At 49.3% G+C, this 22,577-nt stretch overlaps 1 protein-coding gene across 15 annotated transcripts in view; it reads right to left on the reverse strand.

The window, feature by feature from the left end:
- Positions 1 to 22,577, reverse strand: part of ZNF536 (zinc finger protein 536) — a 488,765-nt gene that overhangs the window by 247,655 nt on the left and 218,533 nt on the right. For all 15 annotated transcript variants that reach the window (XM_021930964.2, XM_017952355.3, XM_021930958.2 and 12 more), the window contains one exon: positions 19,275 to 21,446. In XM_021930964.2, the coding sequence (XP_021786656.1) occupies positions 19,275 to 21,444 (2,170 nt within the window). In that variant the 5' untranslated portion in view covers positions 21,445 to 21,446. The remainder of the gene's footprint in view (positions 1 to 19,274; positions 21,447 to 22,577) is intronic.

Consider the following 22,577-nt stretch of genomic DNA (forward strand, 5'->3'; position numbering starts at 1 on the left):
GCATGAAAGTGATATAGTTCCAATGACCACTCCGATGCCTGGGCTGACATCGCTGCTCACCCACCAACCCTGACGGCCCCAGTTTTCATCAGGCAGTCCCCTTTCTCCAGAGTGCTGCATCCCTTGGGGGTTCCAGCACATTCCATCCAAATTCCCTGAAAAGCCAAAGCCATCAAAGGGGCCCTCTAGGCCTCCACGGAACCTTGTGCTTCCTGGTAAGGAGCTCAGGCAGGAGGAGGAGCCCCACCCTGATGGACCCCACTCTGCCCTCTCCCTCCTGGGCACTCATGTTCTGCCCCTTCTCCTGTGCTCAGGCTCCCTCTCCCCTGAAGAGTCTCCCGGACCCATGTGCCATTCTTCCCTGGAGATGACAGCGTTTCATCAACCACTAACCAAAAAAGGACCATTGACCCCAATACACCTGGCTGCACATATTTCCAAGCAGAAGCTGGCAGAGCTGTCGCTTGGGGTCTTGGTGATTTCCAGGAAAATTTCCATCCAATTCATCGCTCCCCTAACCCACGACCTTCTGTTCCTTGAAATTTGTTCTTTCTGACCTTATGAAATGGCTGGAGAAGATGTGTTGGAATTTCAGGAAACAGATATTCCTATGTTATATACACGCAGAGGTCAAGAAAAGCCTATTGACCTTGATCCCTCGAGGGCCCAGTGCCGTCTGGTCCCCAGACTCTGGTCGACACCCCCAGTTGGCTGCAGAATGTGTGGGTGCCTTTCTAAAATCCCTGCCTTGTGGTGCACTCAGTCAGGCTCACTTCTACCCCCATCGCCCCAGGCCTGCACCCCCAATCCTCCATCATGCCCATAGAACTTGGCCAGCTAAACCTGTAAGCAGCGGTGTGATCACTTTGCAGGTGCTGGCTACAGGGCCTAGGCCCTAAACACCCTGCAGACCTAAGATGAGGTGTCCACAGTTGAAGTCTCTACCCACATCTTGGCTTCCAACAGGCACGAGTGGGTGAGGCAGCTACTCTGTTGGTGAGGCAAGAGAGAAAACAGCCACTCCTAGAGCCGCCTCTTAGGCTCATGAAGGAGAATAATCACCCAGGGAGAAGTTGGACATGGAGCCAAGGTCACCACTGTCCCTGAGAGGGGGTCCCGAGGATGCTGACAGCAAACTGAACACATTACTCATGAGGTTTGGTCCCCGAGCCACACTGCCATGCCTGTGCCCCATCTCAGCCCCCACGCTCCCTCATGCACCTGGTGACCTGCCCAGCTCACAATAACCCCCACCAAAAGTCTACAGTGGCAAGACCTGTGCTGTGAATTTAAATTCTTATGGGAAGAGTGGTGGGAAGGACTAAATCCCAGCTGGTTCCTGGGCACAGTGCCTTTTGTGCTGGGAGAAGGCATTTCATTTCATTCTGTGTAAATTGACCACGTTCTCTGACATCTGCTGGGCTCCATACCCTGTGCAGGGGACCATGATGGAAATACGGCTGAAGACAACACAACCCCTGCCTCGTGGAGCTCACAGACCTCCTCTGGGCACAAGGCTGGCTGGGCTCCAGAACACAGGCTCCCTGAATGGGGACCCCAAAGCCTCAAGTCCCAGCTTCTTCCAGGAGGTGCCTGAGGCTGCAGAAGCCACAGCTGTATACTGGAAGGCAGGACTTTCTGCATTTCCCAACTTGCACCCCAAAAGCCAGATCTTCCACCTGAGGCTGAGCCAGCACTAGGGAGGGAAGACCCCACTAGTGATGAGGGAAGGTTCTGGGAAAAGGGGAAAGGACAAGCTCAGAACCCAGATACCCCTCCTCTAAGGAAAGCTGAAGGTCATAGTCCTTGGGGGAGGTCAAATCCACCCTATGTAGTAATAAACCATCATGATACGCAACACACATGCACCCCAATCCATGCCAACACAGGCAAAGGTATGCGAATACACGCATCCCAACACACACATCCTTATCCACACAACACACAGCCATCCCATTCCAACACAGCCAAATGCATACAGATACACGCATCCCAACACACACATCCCATCCACACAACACACACCCACCCATTCCAACACAGGCAAATGCATACAGATACACGCATCCCAACACACACATCCTTATCCACACAACACACAGCCATCCCATTCCAACACAGGCAAAGGCATACGGATACACACATCCCAACACAAACATCCTTATCCACACAACACACACCATCCCATTCCAACACAGGCAAAGCCATACGGATACACACATCTCAACACAAACATCCTTATTCACACAACACACACCCATCCCATGCCAACACAGACAAATGCACACAGATACATGCATCCCAGCACACACATCCTTATCCACACAACACACACCCACTCCATTCCAACACAGGCAAAGGCATACAGATACACAATATCCCAAATGTCATCCTTATCCACACAACACACACCCACTCCATTCCAACACAGGCAAAGGCATACAGATACACACATCCCAACACAAACATCCTTACCCACACAACACACACCCATCCCGTGACACACAGACAAATGCATACAGATACACGCATCCCAGCACACACATCCTTATCCACACAACACACACCCCATCCCATGCCAACACAGGCAAATGCACACGGATACACGCATCCCAACACACACATCCTTATCCACACAACACACACCCATCCCGTGCCAACACAACAACATAATTGCACACCCAAGTGCCACATCCTAACACTTTCCAATACCCACAAACACATACTAACATTCACATCCCAAGTCACTGTCACCCGTGCACACATTAATACACACACTCTTCACAGGCACATCCTCTCTCATACCAAGACAGCCATAGCCCAAGACACACACACCAACACATACTTAAACACATACATACAGATTAAGATTAAGGTAACATGCAGATATACATACAGCATCACCACCCCAAGGCAGCACAAGCACACCCACCAATATATCCATATCCCCACATGCACAACACGCATTCAACACACACACACACACACACACACACATCACAAGGAAAGAACCTGCTGGCCTCCTCCCATCCATCACAGCAGACTCAACCCCTCTACTGAGACCTGGGCCCCTTCCCTGAGAGCATCTTAGGTGCGGCCAGGGCCTCGTGCCAGCCCCAAGCTTCCTGCTGCATGTGGCCAGTGCGAAGTGGCTGCTTGCTCCAGCCCTGCGTGCCCACAACAACAAAACCCTCAGCCGCCCCTCCTCTGGAGGCCCTCCCAGACAATCATCCGACCCTCCTAATTTGCACCTCCATGGACGGCCCTGACCAGGCAGGAGGATTAGAGATCTCCTCCTTCTCTTTCTCTTCGTCTACTGGTGAGGGAGTCTCTCCTCTTCTGGAGAAGAGGTGGGGGCAGAGAGCTGACTTCTGGATGGGGTCTGCAAGCTCATGCACGAGACAGCACCGGCGGTGCCAGCAATGTTCCTCTACCTGCAGGCCTCTTCTCCCACCAGTCACACGCCCAGGCCACCTCCCCACATGGAGCTGCGGGCTACAGCATGTAAAGGACACTCACGAAGCATCATAGTGTCATAAGGGACCGGGGAACTGAGACAGGAGCAAGCTCACACTGGCGGAGAGCCGGGCAACCCAAGTCGGGTTGTGCTAGCCTATCCACCAGGCCGTGCCTCTGTGGCCTCAGTGGGCCTTGTCCCCCTTTCTCCTCCCTGTCTTAGACACTAGAGGAACATGTGTGACCTTGAGCAGGGGCTCAGGGATATTCACAACCACAGATCTCAGGGGGTCACCTCAAGCCTAAGCGTGGGGCTCAGGGGGGTCCCATCAGACATCAGCCAAGGGAGTAAGTGCTGGGCTATCCTCCTTCCCTGCTCCTTTCTCTGAAGGGATGTGGGGATGACTCCCATCGAGAAGCAAAGAGAGGGAAGTGGGGACCTCTGACCTCCCTGTAGCCTGTCCTACCAGGAGCTGGGTTTGCTGGTAAGCTGCATTCTGCCTTCTGCTGCATCTACACAACTCCCAGCCTGGCCCAAAGGTGGAGTTAAAAAGCAAGAGGTCACACAGAGGTGGGTTCAGATGCCAGCTCTGCCCTCTGCCGTTTCTAGCTTTACAACTCAATCCAACCTCTCCATGCCTCAGTTTACACATCCGCGGATATGCTGTCCCCTCCAGACCTCCAGGAATCCCTGGGAGGGCAGATTCCCAGTGACACCTTCTGTGGAACACTCCTGGGCAGCAGGGAAATGGGAGCCCATGCCAGGGGCCTGGGCTCACCCTATGCCCAACTCCTCCGATGCACCCACACGGCCTGACCCTGCAGTCTTATCTCCTACCGTGTCCTTCAGAGTGAGGACAAATACAGGTCTGGGGGAAGGCATCTTGTTTCTACCTGGGGAGGTGGCAAGGAAAGAGAAGGAGGAGCAAGGAAGATGACCAGGCTGTTCCCCTGTGCTTGAGAGGACGTCCCAGGCCCTGCACCCTAAGCCGCAATCCCTGAGCTAACCACTGTTTCTCTGTGGCCTCCCAACTCTCTTTTATGTGTGTGCCATTCCCAAAGACAGACCAGCTTCTCCTCAAGAGCAGGGAATCCCACCTTCCCTTCCTCTTGGGTGCCACCCCTTTCTCCACTAACATGACGAGGATACAGCCATGCACACACAGTGGCCACATGGAAGGACATGTCATTTGGCTTTGTTGGTGTCCATTGTCACTCTGGGCTGAGATGAGACTCAGTATTACCAAAAAAGAAGAGAACAGGCAGGAATGGACTCCTGGAGAAAGTGACCAAAGAACTCACTGTCCTATGTAACACAGTCATATCTCCGGGATGGGGGAAGGGGAGGGACAGAACCTCGTCACCAGGTGCAGACTCCAAACCACCTTGCTCAAGGATGCCGGGACGCCTCTTCAGGTGTCCTGAGCAGGAGAGCCAGTGCCTCTGCTACTGGAAGAATCTCGGAGTGGTGACATTTCAGACACCATTTAGTTGCCCAAGCTCCATGCCTCTTCCTCCATCTGAATCTCTGTGAGAAAGCTTCTGTCTGTCACATTTGGCCATGGGACAGATGAGCTGGCATTCTCTCTTTCCCACTCCCCCAAGGACTAACCTGCTTGCCATGAACCAAGTGGTATACCCCATTCCTCTGGCAGTAGTGACTGGTTCAGGAATGGGCATAATAATACAAAAACACCTAGTAGGATGCAAGAAGATCATTGCTAGGCCTCCAGAAAAAAGTGCTCCTCTGTTTGGTGGCATGGGGATGTGAGATGTGAGCTGTGGCAGCCCTTTGGCTACTATAAGGAAAGTCCATGGGGATGCCATTTGAGCTGCTAACTCCACCTCACTTAGAGTCCAGAACTTCCAGTTCCATGAATAACTGCTCCTCTGTGGTTATAGTTGTAGTTAAAGTCGGTTTGAATTGAGACTCACTGTGGCAACACAATGGGTGGGGCAGGTTGGGCAGGAACTAAACCATCTTGAATTCACTCCACACAGAGAAGAAAAGCTGCCCACCTGGGACAGCATCAGTGACTGCTCTACAAGGGCACCCTAATCGACCTCCAGCGAAGAGAGCGTGATGCAAACAACTGGTCCCACCATCGCACCAGGGACATAGACAAATGACTACCAGATTCAATGAAACAAACCAGTGAGGTCAACCCTGTGTGCTGCACAGCTCCCAACAACCACTCTACAGGCCAGGTGCAGTGGCTCAGGCCTGTAATCCCAGCACTTTGGGAGGCCGAGACGGGTGGGTCACTTGAGGTCAGGAGTTTGAGAGCAGCCTGGCCAACATGGTAAAACACTGTCTCTACTAAAAATACAAAAATTAGCCAGGCTTGATGGGATGCACCTGTAGTCCCGGCTACTCGGGAGTCTGAAGTGGGAGAATCACTTGAACCCGGAAAGCAGAGGTTGAAGTGAGCCAAGATGGAGCCACTGCTCTCCAGCCTGGGTGACAGGGAGAGATTCTATCAAAAAAAAGACAAGACAAGACAAGACAAGACAAGACAAGACAAGACAAGACAAGAAAAGAAAAGAAAAGAAAAGAAAAGAAAAGAAAAGAAAAGAAAAGAGAAAAGAAAAGAAAAGAAAGAAGGAAAGAAGGAAGGAAGGAAGGAAGGAAGGAAGGAAGGAAGGAAGGAGGGAAGGAAGGAAGGAAGGGAGACATACCCAAATGAAATTAACATTCAATAGAGTAAAAAAAAAAAATTAAAATAATAAAAATGAAAAAACAGCCACTCCCCTGGCCGAGTTGCCCATTTTCACCTGTTTGTGTTTGTATTGTAGAGCACAGAAATAAAACTCATAACAGACAACGTCTATCGAGCACTGGAGTCTTCACTAACAGCTTTATAAAGAGAGGCAAACACTACCATTGTCCTCATGTCTACATGGAGGAAACCAAGGCACAGAGAGGCTGAGGAGCCCTTGCTGGGCCACACAGCTCCTGAGGGCCAGCACCAGAGCCCTCGGCCACAGCTACCCTACTCACAGTCATGCTGGGTGAAGCAGGGACCCTGGCAGTGCCCCTCCAGCTGCAAGACTCCACCTCTATGGCATTCAGGAGAGATGGGAGGTGGAAGGGGGCGCTTGGGAAATGAGATAGAAGAGAGTCTCCCCAGCCCCTCACCAGGCATGTGGGTCCCTCAGAGGCCACACGATGAAGTTTGGATGCAAAAGTCAGCAGGAAATCAAGGAAATCCTTGGACCCTAGGAACACTAATTCTTTACTCAAGGAACAGCAGATAAGACCCTTTAAAGTCACCCTCGGGCCATGGAAACATTTAGGAAGGGAGAGGAGAGAAAGGTGCAGGGAAACAATGAAAGACGCAGGAGAAATGGAAGCTGAGAGGTGTCTCAGAATCTTGTATACTTCCCCACGTAAATTCCCATGATGTGGAGGAAAAAGCCAAAGCCCAGACAAGGAAAGTCAGCTGCCTAAATAGTCCAGCAGGATGACTAAATGCATGGCCCCGAAAATGTGTGTGGGGCCAGGCTCCGAAGTGAAGTGGGGATGTTCCGCCCTCAGCCTTTTCTTTAACGTGAGAAAATATGCTTGTCTCTGGCTGAATATCTAAGCATATGATGTTTTGTTTCATGAGAAAATAAAGGGCAATTGACTAGAAGTCATTTCCACCCATTCTCATAGCAAGTCTGCGTTCAGTTCACATCCCACCACCCAAAAAGAAGAGTGGCCGTATCCACAAATGCCTGCAATCCTCTGCTGCAGGCTGCAGATGGATGTCCTGACATACTGGGGGTGCAGCCCTCCCATTCACCCAGAGCCCCTGTGGGGCAGGTATGGACCCTTCCTAAGGCAGACAGGGAAATGGATAAAACCTGAGACCGCCCCGCCAGTAGGGGGCCTCACAGGTTTTCTGCAGGTTCCAGCTGCAGGGTCCCAGTAGGAGCCTCACACCCCCGACTACCTGATGTGCCTTCCTCCATTCAAGAGCCACTGCCTCCAAGGACAGCATGGTCAGGGGGCCATGAGCTGGAGCCAGGAGCCTGCCTCTCACTTTCTGGTGTGAAGAGCTGTCCTACGTCCCCCAGAGTACTCTCCCTCGGGAAGGTCCCCCATGTGGTGTGTGGGGTGCAATAAAGCTTTCACCCAGCCTCAGCAGCTCCCGTCCTGCTCCAGCCCTCTCTCCCTCCCTTCCTAGCCTGGGATGCCCTCCTGGGAAGCACCTGCTGGACTCTTCTCCCAGGGCCTCTTCTGGATGTGACGAGGCATTTACTTAGACTGTGGCTCCCAGTCAGGGAAAGGACAGCAGCCAGCCACAGTGGCTGAAAGAGACTTGTCTGCGTCCTCCAGGAAGTCACCAGGATTGGCCTGATTCTATAGAGGGAAAGAGTTACTCCTTCTTGCCAAAGAAGTTATTGAGCTAATTGAAGTGGTTCCTTGCCCTTTCAGGTCCTTTGAGAACAAATGTGGGTACCAAAGTGCTCCCACAGGCCCCAGGGTAAACCCTCCCATGTGTCTATCTTACTCTGTGAATTACCTGTCTAGCACCCAGAAACTGTGGGCTTCCAGATGCTGAGATGCATCTCTATTCATGGTTTTTTTGTTTTTGTTTTTTTTTTTGAGATGAAGTCTCACTCTGTTGCCTAGGCTGGAGTACAGTGGTGCTATTGCAGCTCACCACAACCTCCGCCTCCCGGATTCAAGCAAATTCTCCTGCCTCAGCCTCCCTAGTAGCTGGGATTACAGGCGACCACCACCACACTTGGCTAGTCTTTGTATTTTTAGTAGAGATGGGGTTTTGCCATGTTGGCCAGGCTGGTCTTGAACTCCTGACCTCAAGTGATCTGCCTACCTTGGCTTCCCAAAGTGCTGGGATTACAGGCGTGAGCCACCACGCCCGGCCTCTACTCATCTTTGCATCTCCAGTACCTGATGCCTTGCTCAGTGTTCAGAACCCACTTAATAAGCATTTCATCCTTCAATGAATAAAGAAGTGAATTAATGATTGAATAAACAAGTAAGTGTATTTATGAATGAACAAATAAGTCACAGAGTGGCTTGGTGATAGGAAACTACCTAGCGTCAGGGAGACAGCCTTCAGTACAATCTTAGAAGGGGATTTTCTCATGGTGCAAACACCAGCGTAAAACAGTCTAGAGCCGCAGCACACAGTGGGTGGTTTAACTCTGCAGCCTTGGGCTCGCCAGCCTGCAACCGGAGACTCTACTGTGAGGTGACTCACCTAAGGAAATAATGGTGCGGAAGAACAGAATGATCAATGGGGTCACAAACGCTGCAGAAATGTACACCTCAGAGGTTGCTTCTTAGGCAAAAAAAAAAAAAGGAAACAAGTCCTGTGTTCGCGAATCAGAGATTGGCTAAACCATTTTATAGATGTAGAGTTTTTCTTGGATTCCCCATATTTGTAGTATTTCCTCCATGTGCATATTACTTGTGTAAAGCCTGGGGGAAAAAAAAGTATAACTATTACTATTAGGACAGGAATCTGCAAGCAACAGCCCAGGGGCCAAATCTGGACCATTGCCAATTTTTGTAAATAAAGTTTTATTTAAATACCATCACACTCTTATTTATGAAAGAACTGAATGTTTACTACAGAAACCACGTGGCCCCTAAAGCCAAAAATACTCAGTAGCTGGCTCTTTACAGGAAAACTTTGCTGATCCTGGTGTGAAATGTTCAATGACAAGAAAAAAATATGACATACATTTCAGTAAGAACTTACACAGAAGTATGTACTTTTTTGCTAACCACATTTTTAGTTGCATAAAAAGGACTGGAAAAGTATAAATCAAAAATATTCACCTAGAGTTTGATAGATCAGTAGGGTGACTAGAGTTAACAATAATCTATTGTACATTTCAATATAGCCAAAAGAGAATAATTCAAATGTGTCTAGAATAGACAAAAGATAATATTTTTTGAGACAGGTTTTTGCTCTGCTGCCCAGGCTGGAGTGCAGCAACACGATCTCAGCTCACTGCAACCTCCACCTCTTGGGCCTAAGCAATCCTGTCACCTCATCCTCCCAAGTAGCTGTAGCTGGGACTACAGGCGTGTGCCACTACCCTGGCTAATTTTTGTATTTTTTATAGAGACAGGGTTTTGCTATATTGCCCAGTGCTGGGTTCAAGTGATCTGCCCACCTCGGCCTCCCAAAGTGTTGTAATACAGGCATGAGCCTCTGGGTCCAGCCAAGATAAATATTTAAGTGATGAACGTCCCAATTACCCTGATACCATCTTTATACATTATATGAATGTATCAAATTAGCACATTTACCCGAAAATCTATACATAAACTATGCATCAATAACAAAATATTTACTAGTTTGGCAAAAATAAAAGTTCACAGTGATTATTCCTGAGTGGTGATAGGCATACATATTTAATTTTTTTATTTTTTATTTATCTGTATCTCTTAAAAGTCCAAGATGAACGAGAATTACTTTATAGTAAGAAAAAAAGAATAATGAAGTCATTGAACAACAACAGCATCATAAAGTCAGTGAACGGGACTCGTGGAGGAGACCAAGTGGAAAGGTTTTGTTTATTTGTTTGTTTGTTTGTTTGTTTTTGAGACGGAGTTTCGCTCCTGTTGCCCAGGCTGGAGTGCAATGGCACAATCTCAGCTCACTGCAAACTCCACCTCCCAGATTCAAGCGACTCTCCTGCCTCAGCCTCCCGAATAGCTGGCATTACAGGCACCCGCCACAATGCCTGGCTAATTTTTGCATTTTTAGTAGAGACGAGGTTTCGCCATGTTGGCCAGGCTGGTCTCGAACTCCTGACCTCAGGTGATCCACCTGCCTCAGCCTCCCAAAGTATTGGGATTACAGGAGTGAGCCACTGTGCCCGGCCCCAAGTGGAAAGGTTTTGAAGGTCACTAATAAGGACATTTCTGAGGAGTCTGGCCCCGGTCAGGGACGGACATGAATATTGCCAAGCCTTCTCCCTCAACAGGGATTATGATGCCACACAGCAGCTTTGCTGAGGGATCACTCCAATTTTTCAGGGCAAATTACTGAATTTAAAAAAAATGAAATGAAATGAAATTAAAAACACATATTTTAGCAACAAATCTAAAATACATACACATTTAGCAATAAAGAGAAGCATGTATCTGTCTTGTTCTTCAAGAAAACCACCACTGCACACACTTCATGTTGAACTCAACGTTAACATGTTGGACCTGTTCCAAAATGCCTCTCAAGATGATTGAGGACAACTGAGAGTGTCCAAAAACCACGATGACAACCACCGTGCTAAGAGTTTCTGGACATTACTTTAATGAAGAGAAGAGAGCACTGTGGCGCGAACCTGTTTCATCGTGCATCAAATGGTTTTGGAACTGAGGTCAAACAAAAGAAAAGAAACTAGCTTTGGCCAAAAGTCTAGTCCTACAAGTTGCCTCTGTAAGGGAAAGAACTGATTTCTCCGTGAAATGTCCTGGGCCCCACGGCACAGAGTAAAACTGAAAGGTTCCCCAAAGGTAGACACTGCTTGCAAGAAAAGCTGGAAAATGACCCCATCCTTTGGAAGCAAGTGAGGAGGTGTTAAAGCCAAGCCCATCCTCATGCCCACATTGGAGGCAGCCTCCTGGCTGGGCACCGTTAAGGGGAGGGCCGGCCTCCCATGTGGCATGGTGGGCAGCCAAGCCAAGGAGTCAGCTTGTGCTGTGCCTCTCGCTTCTCCCAGACACATGCCACATGTCACACAAAAACCCCAAGGCTCACAGCAACAAAGAGATGGGTCCCACAAGAAGCTAAGTCCTGGACAACTTTCTCTTGGGGGTGGTGGGAACAGGAGGCAAATGAATTCTGCCTGGACCGCTGCCCTTGCTTTCGGCATGGCCCCCATTTTGCCCAGGCCCACCCATCAGGTAGCTGAAGATGATGTTTGTTCAGACATGCATTGTTTTGGGACTCTGCGGTCTTTTTTGAAGATGTGGCTCAGGGAAAGGATGGTGGCAAATCTCTGTGCTTAGTTTGGCCCTGTTTGTTGCAAGCTGAGCCGCTGAATTCTAGATCCTGTCTCGCAGGCACATTTCAGAGGCACAGCACTCATTTCTTATATTCTGCTAATCAGCCCTGCTATTACCGGGAAGGTGCAGTCACTGACCAATCCCGGCTGGCGCCACCCCATCATACTCACAATATGCAAGGACTTAGGTGAAGACAGTACGCAAAATGCAACAAAAACAAATAGATGGAAATACAGCCCTGGTAAACCTAAACCAAACCTGGCTTGAGGATGAACCGAGAGGCCCCACAGAGAGCAAAGAGCCCACATGCACCCCGATGTAGACCTTTCTTAGCTACCTGGCTCCCAGGGGACCCCAGCCCAGCTCAGGTGCCTTAATGAGCAGGTTCTGCCCAAGAAACAAGTCCCATAGCTCTGCCCAAGTCCTGTTCCCCTAAGTTCCTTTTGGGAGTGGGGAGGGGGGCACAGCTTTCTGAAAAGGGCTTTCCAGATGGCGCCTGGCTGCGGCAGTGCCAGACTCCACAGCTTAAGTAAATGTTGCCATCGCCCCATCCTGCCAGGAAAAGGCAAGGGGGACCCATGGCCGCTCTCAGCTGCAGCGACGCTCACTTCCTGGGGAGATCAGAGTCCCCCCACCACCTGCCCACCCCCCCAACACCATACACCCTTCTTGGAGAGTCCCTTTCCTCTGCATTTGCAAGCCTCGCTCAGCCCCCGCCTCCTTCCTCCACATGCCAGCACCATCAACAAGGGTGGAGAGATGCGCCCATCAGATGCCGACGGAGGAGAGGAAGGCGAAGGGAGGTGAGACACCCAGAAGGGCAGCAAACAGGCCCAAGGGTCACAGATGGCAAAGCTTCCAGCCCAGTCATCACAGATTTGGGAAGTGTGCACAAATCCAATCTCCTGATCTCTGCAGGTGTTTCTCCACCCCTGCCATCAATGCTCCAAAACAGCTCTACGGGTAAAGGGGTTAACTACTCACTCCCCTGACTTCCCGGGCTCAAAAGGCTTCCAAATGCTCCCTGCACAGTTTTTTCCCATGAAATTCACTGTCTCCATCTCTAGATCGCCAAGTATCCCCACGATCTCTCTCTAGAACCCAGTGGAATTTCGAGGCCACTGTAACAGGGGCCTTGTTGAAGACAGCCCTGTACCCACCCCTTTGAAACATCAGAGCTCCCTGCCAGAAACTTCTTGGGGAGAAGGGGCAGACCTGGGAAATGCGCTCAGGTGTAGAGGAAGAAAGTCTTACCTTACCCTTCCTGGGAACGCACTTCCTATGAGCAGGACACAAAGATTCAAACCAGAGAAGGAATTGGAAAGATAAGCAACCTGGCAGTGAAGGGATCTGGGCAACCACAAGGACCCCAATCTGCTCTCTATGCAGAGGCTGCCCCAGCTCTGCAGAAGTGGCCCATGGCAGGTTACATAACACGGTGGGCATCATTTCCCAGCTACCTGAGTGCACGGTAAGCATGCGAGTGGGTAAGAGTCAGACCCTGGAAGCTCGTGATACCTGGTTTTGGCCAAACCATCAATCAGAGTGTCCACTGTGGCTGTTTGCAACGCAAATTACTGACTCCCACCCCAACACATCCAAGCTGGTGGTCAAGTCCTGAGCCTGGAACCTCCCATTCAAGTTAATGGAAATCACGCAGCTAATGCTTCAAGCTCTGTTTTGAAAATTGACTGCTTAATTCCTTGCCTCATTGTAACCTGTCCTTAGCTCATCTATGTTTTCCTTATTTCCATTAAATTTAGGTTTAAACGAGTGTTTCCGTCCCTTGCGCTAACATGTGAAGGGAGGAAAGCATCATGGAGCTCCTCAGAAGCTCAGCGGGCAGGAGTGCTGGAAACAAAAGGGCAGCTCAGGCAACCCGGTGTCCATCCCGCAGATGGGCCAAGTGAGGCCGCCAGAGAAACACATTTGAGTGACCCCCCGGCCTGGAATCTAATCCCTCGCAAGCAAAACCCAGAGAGGGTGCTCTGCCTCTGGGATTTTATGTCGCACATCTCTGATGTTACACTCCCAATTTGAAGACTTGCAGAGCCTGTGCAAGTACCCTCTTTCTGAAATGCCAAGTGACAGTGGAGTGGCATCAAGCAGCCCCAGAGAAGTGGGATTTATGGCTCCATATAAAGGGGTCAGAAAGATGGTAAAAGCCCCGAAGTGTTACTGGTTGATCCCAAACCATCGCTTCTAAACACAAGATGATACAAGTTCCCCAAGTGAATGGGAAGTTTACAAAAAGAAACTGCTGGTAGGCATCCGGCTCCCAGGGAAGGAGGAGCACGATGCGACAGCCGCACATGAACCAGCATCTGAGAGCAACGGCGATCCCGGCATGAGAAGGGTGTCCCGAGTGGACAGACCACCCTGGGGCCTCAGCAGAAAGGTGGCCGCCAGGGGAGGACACGGGGACCTCTGACCCTGTGCCCCATCTGACATTCCCCAGGAGACACCTGACCAGCCGGCTTATTCGTTTAGGCGGGCGGCCACCTCAGCTCTCGGCTCTCAGCTCAGGGGACGGGCCTTGGCTGGCGTCCGCCTGGGCACAGCTTCCGCACACACGAGCCGAGCCTCCGTAAATCTCCGCAAACACGGCGGCCGCCTGCACACGCTTCCACGGCAGGGACGGAAGGGCTGCATATGGCGCTCGGCTTTCACAGCTGAGCTTTAAAAAAAGTGCAGCTTTTCATCTCACTGAACCAGCTCCCAAATTAGGAGGTGGGGAAGGGAGGCTGGAGTTGGGGTGGGGTGGGGGCAGAAAAATAAGGAAGCAGGGAACAGGGGAAGGGGGAGGGGGAACATTTAAGGCTAAATGTGATTTTAAAAGGAATCTCAGACTATAATCTGTTCATAAGGTCCCTCTGGAAAATTAAATAATGTTGCCTATTTGTCATCCCCAAGTTGACTAATTTCAAGTTCCTAATATCATTTTTAAAATGACATATATATACATATATATATATAAAACAATGAAGGAGTCTACCTAAGAGGGCATCACTCACATGCTTGAGCCTGGGCTAAAAAATTTTTAAGTATTATTTATAAATGGGATTATTGTTTTCCAAAGTTCCACTCTGCAAAGAGATTAGTTGCCACCATGCTCAGGGGGGTCTCCCCAAGTCCTTTTTAATTCCCTGCCTAGAGGTGAAAGGTGGTTGGAATGGAACAGGAGGAAGAAGCCTGCTCCGGCAGTTTTCCTGGAATTGCCTGGAAACTTTTACTTTCTGTTTCCTCTGCTGATAATGACTGTCTTCGGCTCTGCAGCCAGCTCCCCTCTCCCCCCTTCCAGCCCCCTGTTGCTGCAGCCTCCCCGAGCTCCGGTATAAAGTTTGGCTTTTGCAGCAGGAAGCAGCTGGGCCAAGCAACCAGCGAATGATAATGACCTCAGAAATCTGCTGTTCGCTCGGCAACAATAGGGTGCTCAGTCTACTGGAAAATTGTGTTCATCAGCTAACTCTGCTCAGTTACTAATTGACATTGCCAAATATTTTAAGAACAATTGGAATGCACAAGCAAAAAAAAAAAAAAAAAAAAATGAAGATCTTAATCCTCAAACTCAAATTTTTTTTCTTTTTCTTTTTCTTCTTTTGGGTGCCTGGATTTGTTTGTGTATGGAGCAGGCACTGGTTATCGTGAATGGGGGCAGGGAAGGGGAGCCACATGAGAAAAAGAGGTGGAAAAGAAAGAAAATCTATCATATCACTACACACCCCATGTAAATGCGAGAGCGCCCCAGATAAAGGCCTTTGATGCTGTGGTCAATGGGATGGAGACCCAGCATTTCAGGAATGCAGCTCTAACAACAAAAGAAGACCTCGCAAGGCTTTTAGCCCAGCTGACCAAATAATCCTTGTCCATCTCAAAATATTATACCAGAAGTAGTAGGGGTTAACGATATTTTCATCTTTGCATCTCTCCCTGGCTTTCCATTGATCCTGTAACTTAGCCGACTTTATTTAATGAACAGAGGGTCAATGCATTCAATTACCCCCTTCCCACCATCAACACTTCAATTATCCCCACTCCAAAATTACGGGGAATTCGGAAGGTAACTGCCCTGTTGGATATAATGAACAGTATCGTTTCTTAGTACATTAAGTTTTAATTATTCTGAGTGTGATTTCCAAAGCAAAATCTAAAGAAACAGAACTTTGGTCGTTTTCTGACTCAGAGCAAAGCTAGGATTCGAGCTCAGCCTTAGAGGAGGTTTTAGAGAAAGATGCAAAGATCAATGCCATAAGAGTGTCTGCATGCAAGCCAGAAACGAGGAGGTATCAAAACAGCCACCCCGCTTTCTAAATGTCATAAAAGAGTAAAATTTATAAGCTGCTGCTTTCCAAATAGTTTCTCTTTGCATTGTACACGGAGGCAGGAATGACATTGACCACGGTGTGAAATTACTGGTAAGTCAAATAAACAACAACACAACAAAAATAAAACAAAGGGGGAAGATGGGGAAGTGATCTGTGTGACTAGTTTTGTCCATTTTCTGCTAGAAAATATGACCTCTCAATTTGTCAAAGGTCCTAGTTTTCGCAGTTGATCTTAAGCTTGGTTCTCAGCAGTTTGGAGAGCCAAAGAACAAACACATTTTCTGGTTCACTGGAATCATTTTCACATGTTCACTGATTCAAACATTCTTTTGCTCACATAACAAACAGCTGCATCCCACATTAGCCTAGCCAGTGACAGTCGCCCATCTCGGCAATAACTGTTTGATTGCAAACTTGACCCCTTCTTCGTCTCGGTCTGAGCAAGACATTTTTAAACAGCCACTCCGTTCCCAATCCTTCTTTGCAAAGAATTACATCAGATAACAAAGGACGTCTCTGCCACTCATTGTAAGCCTTCTTCTAGAGATCTGTTCTAAGAGGCTCTGTAAAAAGGTTTTTTATGATGAATTCAGAACTACTATCATGTTAAGAGCAGCGATTTATAAAGAAGAATTCATTGGTTAAGATCTGAAAAAATAGTTTCTCAGGCCCTACTGACCCAGTTTTCAACAAAAAAAAGAATCAAGTGATGCAAATTAAGTTTTGCGACATTGTTATGCAGTCTGAGAAATTTGTAAAACCGTGTTTTGCAGTTATTTCTTAATAGAAGCCTTAATAAGTACTTCTTTCTTTACTTAAGGGCTTAAAGATTTTTTTTCTCTCTCCTTCACCTTGCAGGTTTCTCTTTAACAGGTAATAATAAAATACCCATTGTACCCAGATTTTTATTTAAATGCTTATTTTAATCGCACTTTTATACAAGTCAAACTTGTTGGAAATAAGAGGGAGGACTAACCAGATTTGGTTAAGAGTCCTAAATCCCAGGGAAACCTGAATGCCCCAGACGCACAGCTGATTCGGGTTGCATATTGGTATGACCTCAATTCTCCTACTTAGTCAGAAAATTATGAAAGGGTCTAATTTGAATATGAAGAAAACAAAGAAGTCAACCAGAAACGAAAGAATCAGTATTCACAATTGTAAAATACTTCAATGAGGGGAAATAAAAGTGAGAAGATAACCACAACTCAAGTATAATTCTCTTTTGAGTCATGAGCACGGTTGGTTCTTTTTAAGCAAAATGGGTTTTTTCAACCGAGCACTGAGAGATGGGCAAGCAACAGAGATGGGAATAGCATGAGGGCTATCACTTGGCCAGAAGGTGAGAAAAACACGGTAAACACGTCATTAATGAAGCTGAACATTTGGTGTCAGAATATTCCGCCGAGAACCTTACATTTCAGGTCTGAGAAAGGGATGGAAATCTGTCAATGTTAACTCCACGTCACTCTAAAACCTTAGGGGAAACAGTTTGCTGTCTGCAGCCTGTCCTGTAAAGGTCCCAATTCAAAATCAGAGACGACACATGCCAGAAGAGGAGACCTCATCCTAGGAGACCAGAAAGAGTTCCTCCTGACATTGGGACACCTGGCACTTGGCTGCCTCTCGTGTAGGGATTTATGTTTACATGGTGAAAACCCTTCCCTCGAATCTTAGTGTGTTCCTTGTGGCAATCGCTCCAGGTAGTGTGACCTCACGCCTCCATGGCACTCATGCTGCTGGTTAGACACTTCCTAAGCGTCTCATCAGTAATAAATCCCAAACAAGTCTAGGACTCCAGGAGTAGACAGTGTGTTTCATGGGTATTTAAGCAGCGGCATTAAGTGCTATCGGAATCTCTGGAATGTGCAGACCAGATTTATGTGTCTTAACAATTCTTTACTGGTTTGTAATAAGCCGGCAGAGTCCCACTTTATTTTAATACTAATTTTGTCCTAGAAGAAGAGTATGACTGTAACAGCAAAGCTAAAACTGGCATCTACTTAATAAGTGCAGCCGTGAATTGCCTCCAAGATCGAAATAGGTATCTAAACCAAGGAGTGAGGGTGGGATCAAGAAAGAAGAAAAAACTTTTTAAAAATGACCCTCAACAGTGTGCTGCTACGTCTTTAACAGTGGGCAAGGCAGTGCCTCGAGGTGCCTCAAACTGTCTTTCATTTTCTAGACTTAATGGCTGATTGCAGAAATCAATGTTGCCATTAGTAACAGGGTATTTGTTATGGCATGATTTCCTCTGTTGTTAGGCTGCAGAATGATTACAGTATTAGCGAGGTGCTTTCTTTATAAAGGGCTAAAGATATAACTTTCAATTTACTACCCATTAGTAAGGGGCTTTGGAAATATGGATGAAGGCAACACCTTACCCGCTGTTAGGTGGTGATTTTAATTTAGCCATCTGAGGCCAGCGTGTTTTTGTTGTTGTTGCTGCTGTTGTTGTTTTAGGTTTGTTTTTTTTTAACTGGGCCAAGAAGCTTCATCATTTCACAGACAGTTTGATGACAGATTTTCTGCTTTGCTATTTTAGACCCCAAAGCTGTATCGCCCGTGTAACACAGTACAATTTAAGACATAACAGTCGTGCGTCTGTGTTTCAAATGCCTGTACTTTTCCAAACCATCAGAGGAAAGTGGTGGGGTTCTTTAGGTCACTCAGATCTGGCAGGTGAGCCATGTTGTAATTTTGGAAGGGGCCAGAAGATAGGTTTGGCTTAGGGAGGGAGACTGCGGTGCCTGCGTAAGAGAATTATGCGACTACGCCAAGCAGGAGAGAAAGACGGTGAAGTTTGGAACTTACACATTCACACCCAGGGATAGAGCAGAATGCCAGTTCCTGAGTTCCAGAGATGAGATGATAGCCGACAGCGTCAGGCCATGAAATGGGGTTGGACAATTGCAAGAAAAAGGTAGATTATGTCCACTGAAAAATGTACCACCTGGCAGCTTTCTTCTTTCTTTCTTTTTTTTCTTTTTTTTTTTTTTAAAGACAGTGTCTCACTCTGTCACTCAGACTGGAGTGCTGTGGTGTGATCTTGGCTCACTGCAGCCTCCGCCTCCCAGGCTCAAGCGATTCTCCTGCCTTAGCCTCCCGAATAGCTAGGATTACAGGCATGCACCATCACGTTTGCCTAATTTTTGGACTTTTAGTAGAGATGGGGTTTCTCCATGTTGGCCAGGCTGGCCTCAAAGCCCTGACCTCAAGTGATCCACCTGCCTCGGTGGCCCAAAGTGCTGAGATTACAGGCATGAGCCACCGTGCCTGACCTCAACCTACTTTCTTGGTAGCCAGTGCTCAAGGGAAGGCCTAAGAGGTGAAAGGACTGCCCTTTCCCTCCAGTCAGGGAGGGAAAGAAAGGCATGGCCCAGTGTTCAACACACCCATGTCCTCGATCAAGACCCACTGGCCTTGGAACTGACTGGAGGCCTGGGAGCAGAACCAGGCAGCCCTGGGCAGGGCTGCTGTGCAAGCTGCTTCGCCCCACTTCCCGGCTAACCTACCTGAGGAGGACGGCGAGGAGGGGTGCGGGCTGTCCTCCTGGGCACTCCCGGTCTGGGAGAGGCCGCCTCCGACCCCGCTCTCCTCGGTGACGTTGGAGGAGCCCGGCGTGGTGGAGCGGCTCACCGACTGAGACTCCTGGTCACTACCCGAGCCACGCCGCTCATCCAGGCCCACATGCAGCCCATCCTCCTCACCCTTGCGGTCCCGCTTGTGGACACGGGAGTGCACGACCACCTGGTGGTAGGTGCGGAACACCCGGCCGCAGTCGGGGCACTCGGTGGGCTTCTCCTTCATGTTCCCAGGACCCTGCAGGTTATACTCGAGCGTCTGGTTCAGCCCGTGTGACAAAAAATCCCGACTGCTTTCTAAAGGGTCGAGCTTACTTGGCAGGTCTCTCTGGCTGCCCACTTTAGTGCTGTGAACCAAATCAGCAGGCATTTTCTGCTTAGAGCCATCTGCTCCCACTAACACGTACTCCCGCTTCTCCTTATCAAACAGAACCCCGGCGTTTGCCAAAGTGTCTTCGTGGTTGCGCTGCAGCGGATGCTCTTTAGACAAGAAGCCATGTTCCATGGCCATGCCCCTGGCCATGAGCTGCCAAGCCTGGTAGCTGTTCACGGGGTCCATCTCCGCAGCCTTGGCAGCCGCCTGCAGCCGCTCGATGCAGCTGGATTTCAGCGGCGGCACGAGGTTGAGGCATCCCAGGAGGGAGTGCTTGTCCCCCTCCGGGACGCCGTGAGCCATGCTGGAGATGGGAGACAGCAGCTTCCCCAGCGCTTCCTTCTCCTTCATGGGCAGTTCGCTCTTGCCATAGAGCTGGCTGGGCTCGCTCAGGCCGGCTTTGTCCGGGGCCATGAAGCCGCTCTGCAGGCAGGAGAGGTACCTGGAGTACAGGTTAGCGTGGGCCTCCTGGGACATGCCGCCCATGGGCACAGGCACCTCGGGGTCGCTGGGGGACTTGTTCTTCACCGACAGTTTGTTGAGGTGGACCTTCATGTGGTTCTTGAGGAACCAGGGCTCCTTGAAGCGCCGGCCGCAGATCTGGCAGCAGTGCTCAAAGGAGTCTTTGTGCTTGCGCATGTGGCCCTTGAGGAACCACGCCTGGCTGAACACCTGGCCGCACACCTCGCAGCGGAATTCGTTGGCCGACTGTTCCCCACCGCCATTGGGGCCCTGGCCCTGGGCCGACTCGGCGGTGATGTGTGCCTTCTCCACGTGGCTGATGAGCTCCTCTTCCTGCGAAGCCGCGAAGTCGCACAGCGTGCACTTGTAGGGCTTGTGCAGGATGCGGATGTGGCGGTCCAGCTCCTCGCGCTTCTTGAATTTGCCCTTGCAGAAGGTACAGCGGAAGCCCGCCGCCGGGGCCGCCACATCCTCTTGCACGCTGGCCGGCTTGGGCGAGGGCACCGGGTGGGCCACATCGGGCACGCTATGGTTGGCGGGCAGGGCCAGGGTGCAGGCGGCCAGCGCGGCCTGCTGGGCGTGCGGCGGGGGCTTCAGGTCCGGCCGGGGCTGCAGCAGGCTGCCCTTCAGCTGCTTGTCCCGCAGGATGGCGCGCTCCTCCAGCTCGTGCAGCAGGCGGTTCTCCTCGCGCACGCGCCCGCGCCCCTTGCCCAGGTTGCCCAGCTTGTGGGTCCGCAGGTGGATCTTGAGGTTCCCCTTCTGCGCCGCCCTGTGGTCGCAGTACGGGCACTTGAAGGGCTTCTCGCCCGTGTGCGTGCGCATGTGCAGGGAGAGGATGCTGTTGAAGCGGAAGCGCTTGCCACAGAGCGGGCACGGGTACTTGCGGTTCTTGCGGGCGTCGTCCTCGATGTCGCTCATCTGGGACATGATACCCAGGTTCTGCCCGTTGAGGAACTGCTGCAGGTCCACCCTCCCGTTGAGGCTGGTGTCCACCTCCCGGCCCAGCTGGTTGGCCAGGAGCGCCATCTGACTGCCCATGGGCTGGCCGCTCATGGGCACGTGGGCTTTCTCCTCCAGGGATGCGGGGGGCTTCTCCTCGGGGTTGGGCCGGGGATGGAGCTCGGGGAAAGCATGGCTGAGCTGGGAGGTGATCTGGTGCAGCTTCTGACTCATGGCATACTGGCCGTTGAGGACGGGGCCGCTCAGGTGGGGCTCAGCTTCCGGCTCCGCCGAAGACACTCCAAGGCACAGGCTCGCTTCTTCCATCCCTGAAAAGAGAAGCAGAGTTCAGATCCGTGCCAGGTGCGGCTATGGCGCCATGAATCAATAGCATTGGTGGGCAGGGAATTTGCATTTCATGCCTTACCTACACATAATCATGCTAAGGAATTCTAGTCAAAAACAATAATAAAAAAATGAATTATTAAATGCCAATTATGCAATATGGCATTGCTCCTCCAATTTGTTTTGGCGACAGATCGTCTTCCTTGTATTTTCTATTTACAGACTGCAATTATTCATTCACCTTTAAATTATTAATGTTTTACCACTTTCAACACCTAATAACAAATCAAGGGTCTACGTGTGAAACTTTTTCTCTGTTGCCCCATTGTCGCACCTGTACCTGTTGGTTCAGTTCAAAGTTTGCCTGAGAGCAGAATGACTTTTCCCATAAGACCAAATAAACCCACTTGGAACTTCTGTTTCCGTTTACTACATTCAATACATTCACCAGTCTGAGATGAAAGAGATCATTTTATGATTTGGCCAAAAAAAAAAAAAAAAAAACCCAATGGTATGATATTTACTGGTACATAATAAAACAAGATAATGTTTTGGGAAAAAATAAAGTAAAGGACAGGCTTTAGAACAATAAAAGGGATTTTGCTTTAGTCAACAAAAAGTGCAGTAATATCTCATTAAGCTGATTAGTATGCTGCTTAGAAACAGTACTAGGTGCTGTAACACATGATTATAATCATAAAAATCCTTCAGTGTTTGCAAGGAAGCATTAACGAGGTATATTAAATTTTAAGGAGACTGCGAGTAGCGGCTTTGCAAACCTCAGAGATTAAGATTTAACCCTTATGTTACGAAACACTGTTATTTTGTCATTTGGTAACTGTGCCCATCAAAAGAAGTATAAATTATCTCCTGACGGAATCTTAGCAGATTGTTGAAGTTGTTCAAATTTGGGTCAAAGGAAACACTGATACCTTATAATGGGGCTCTTCCCATCCTTCAGTGGCAAGATATCCAAAGCAGGGACTTCGATTGGGTTTAAAGAGATCTTTTATAGAACTAGATAAAAACCCATTAAAATCCAGGGATGATGCCATAGGAAGTCTCAACCAAGTTTGAGTGTTTTTAATAACTTTCCCAATATACAATAATGAGTA

The sequence above is a fragment of the Papio anubis genome, chromosome 20 (genome assembly GCF_008728515.1).
Source record: "Papio anubis isolate 15944 chromosome 20, Panubis1.0, whole genome shotgun sequence".
In the NCBI taxonomy this organism is placed as follows: domain Eukaryota; kingdom Metazoa; phylum Chordata; class Mammalia; order Primates; family Cercopithecidae; genus Papio; species Papio anubis.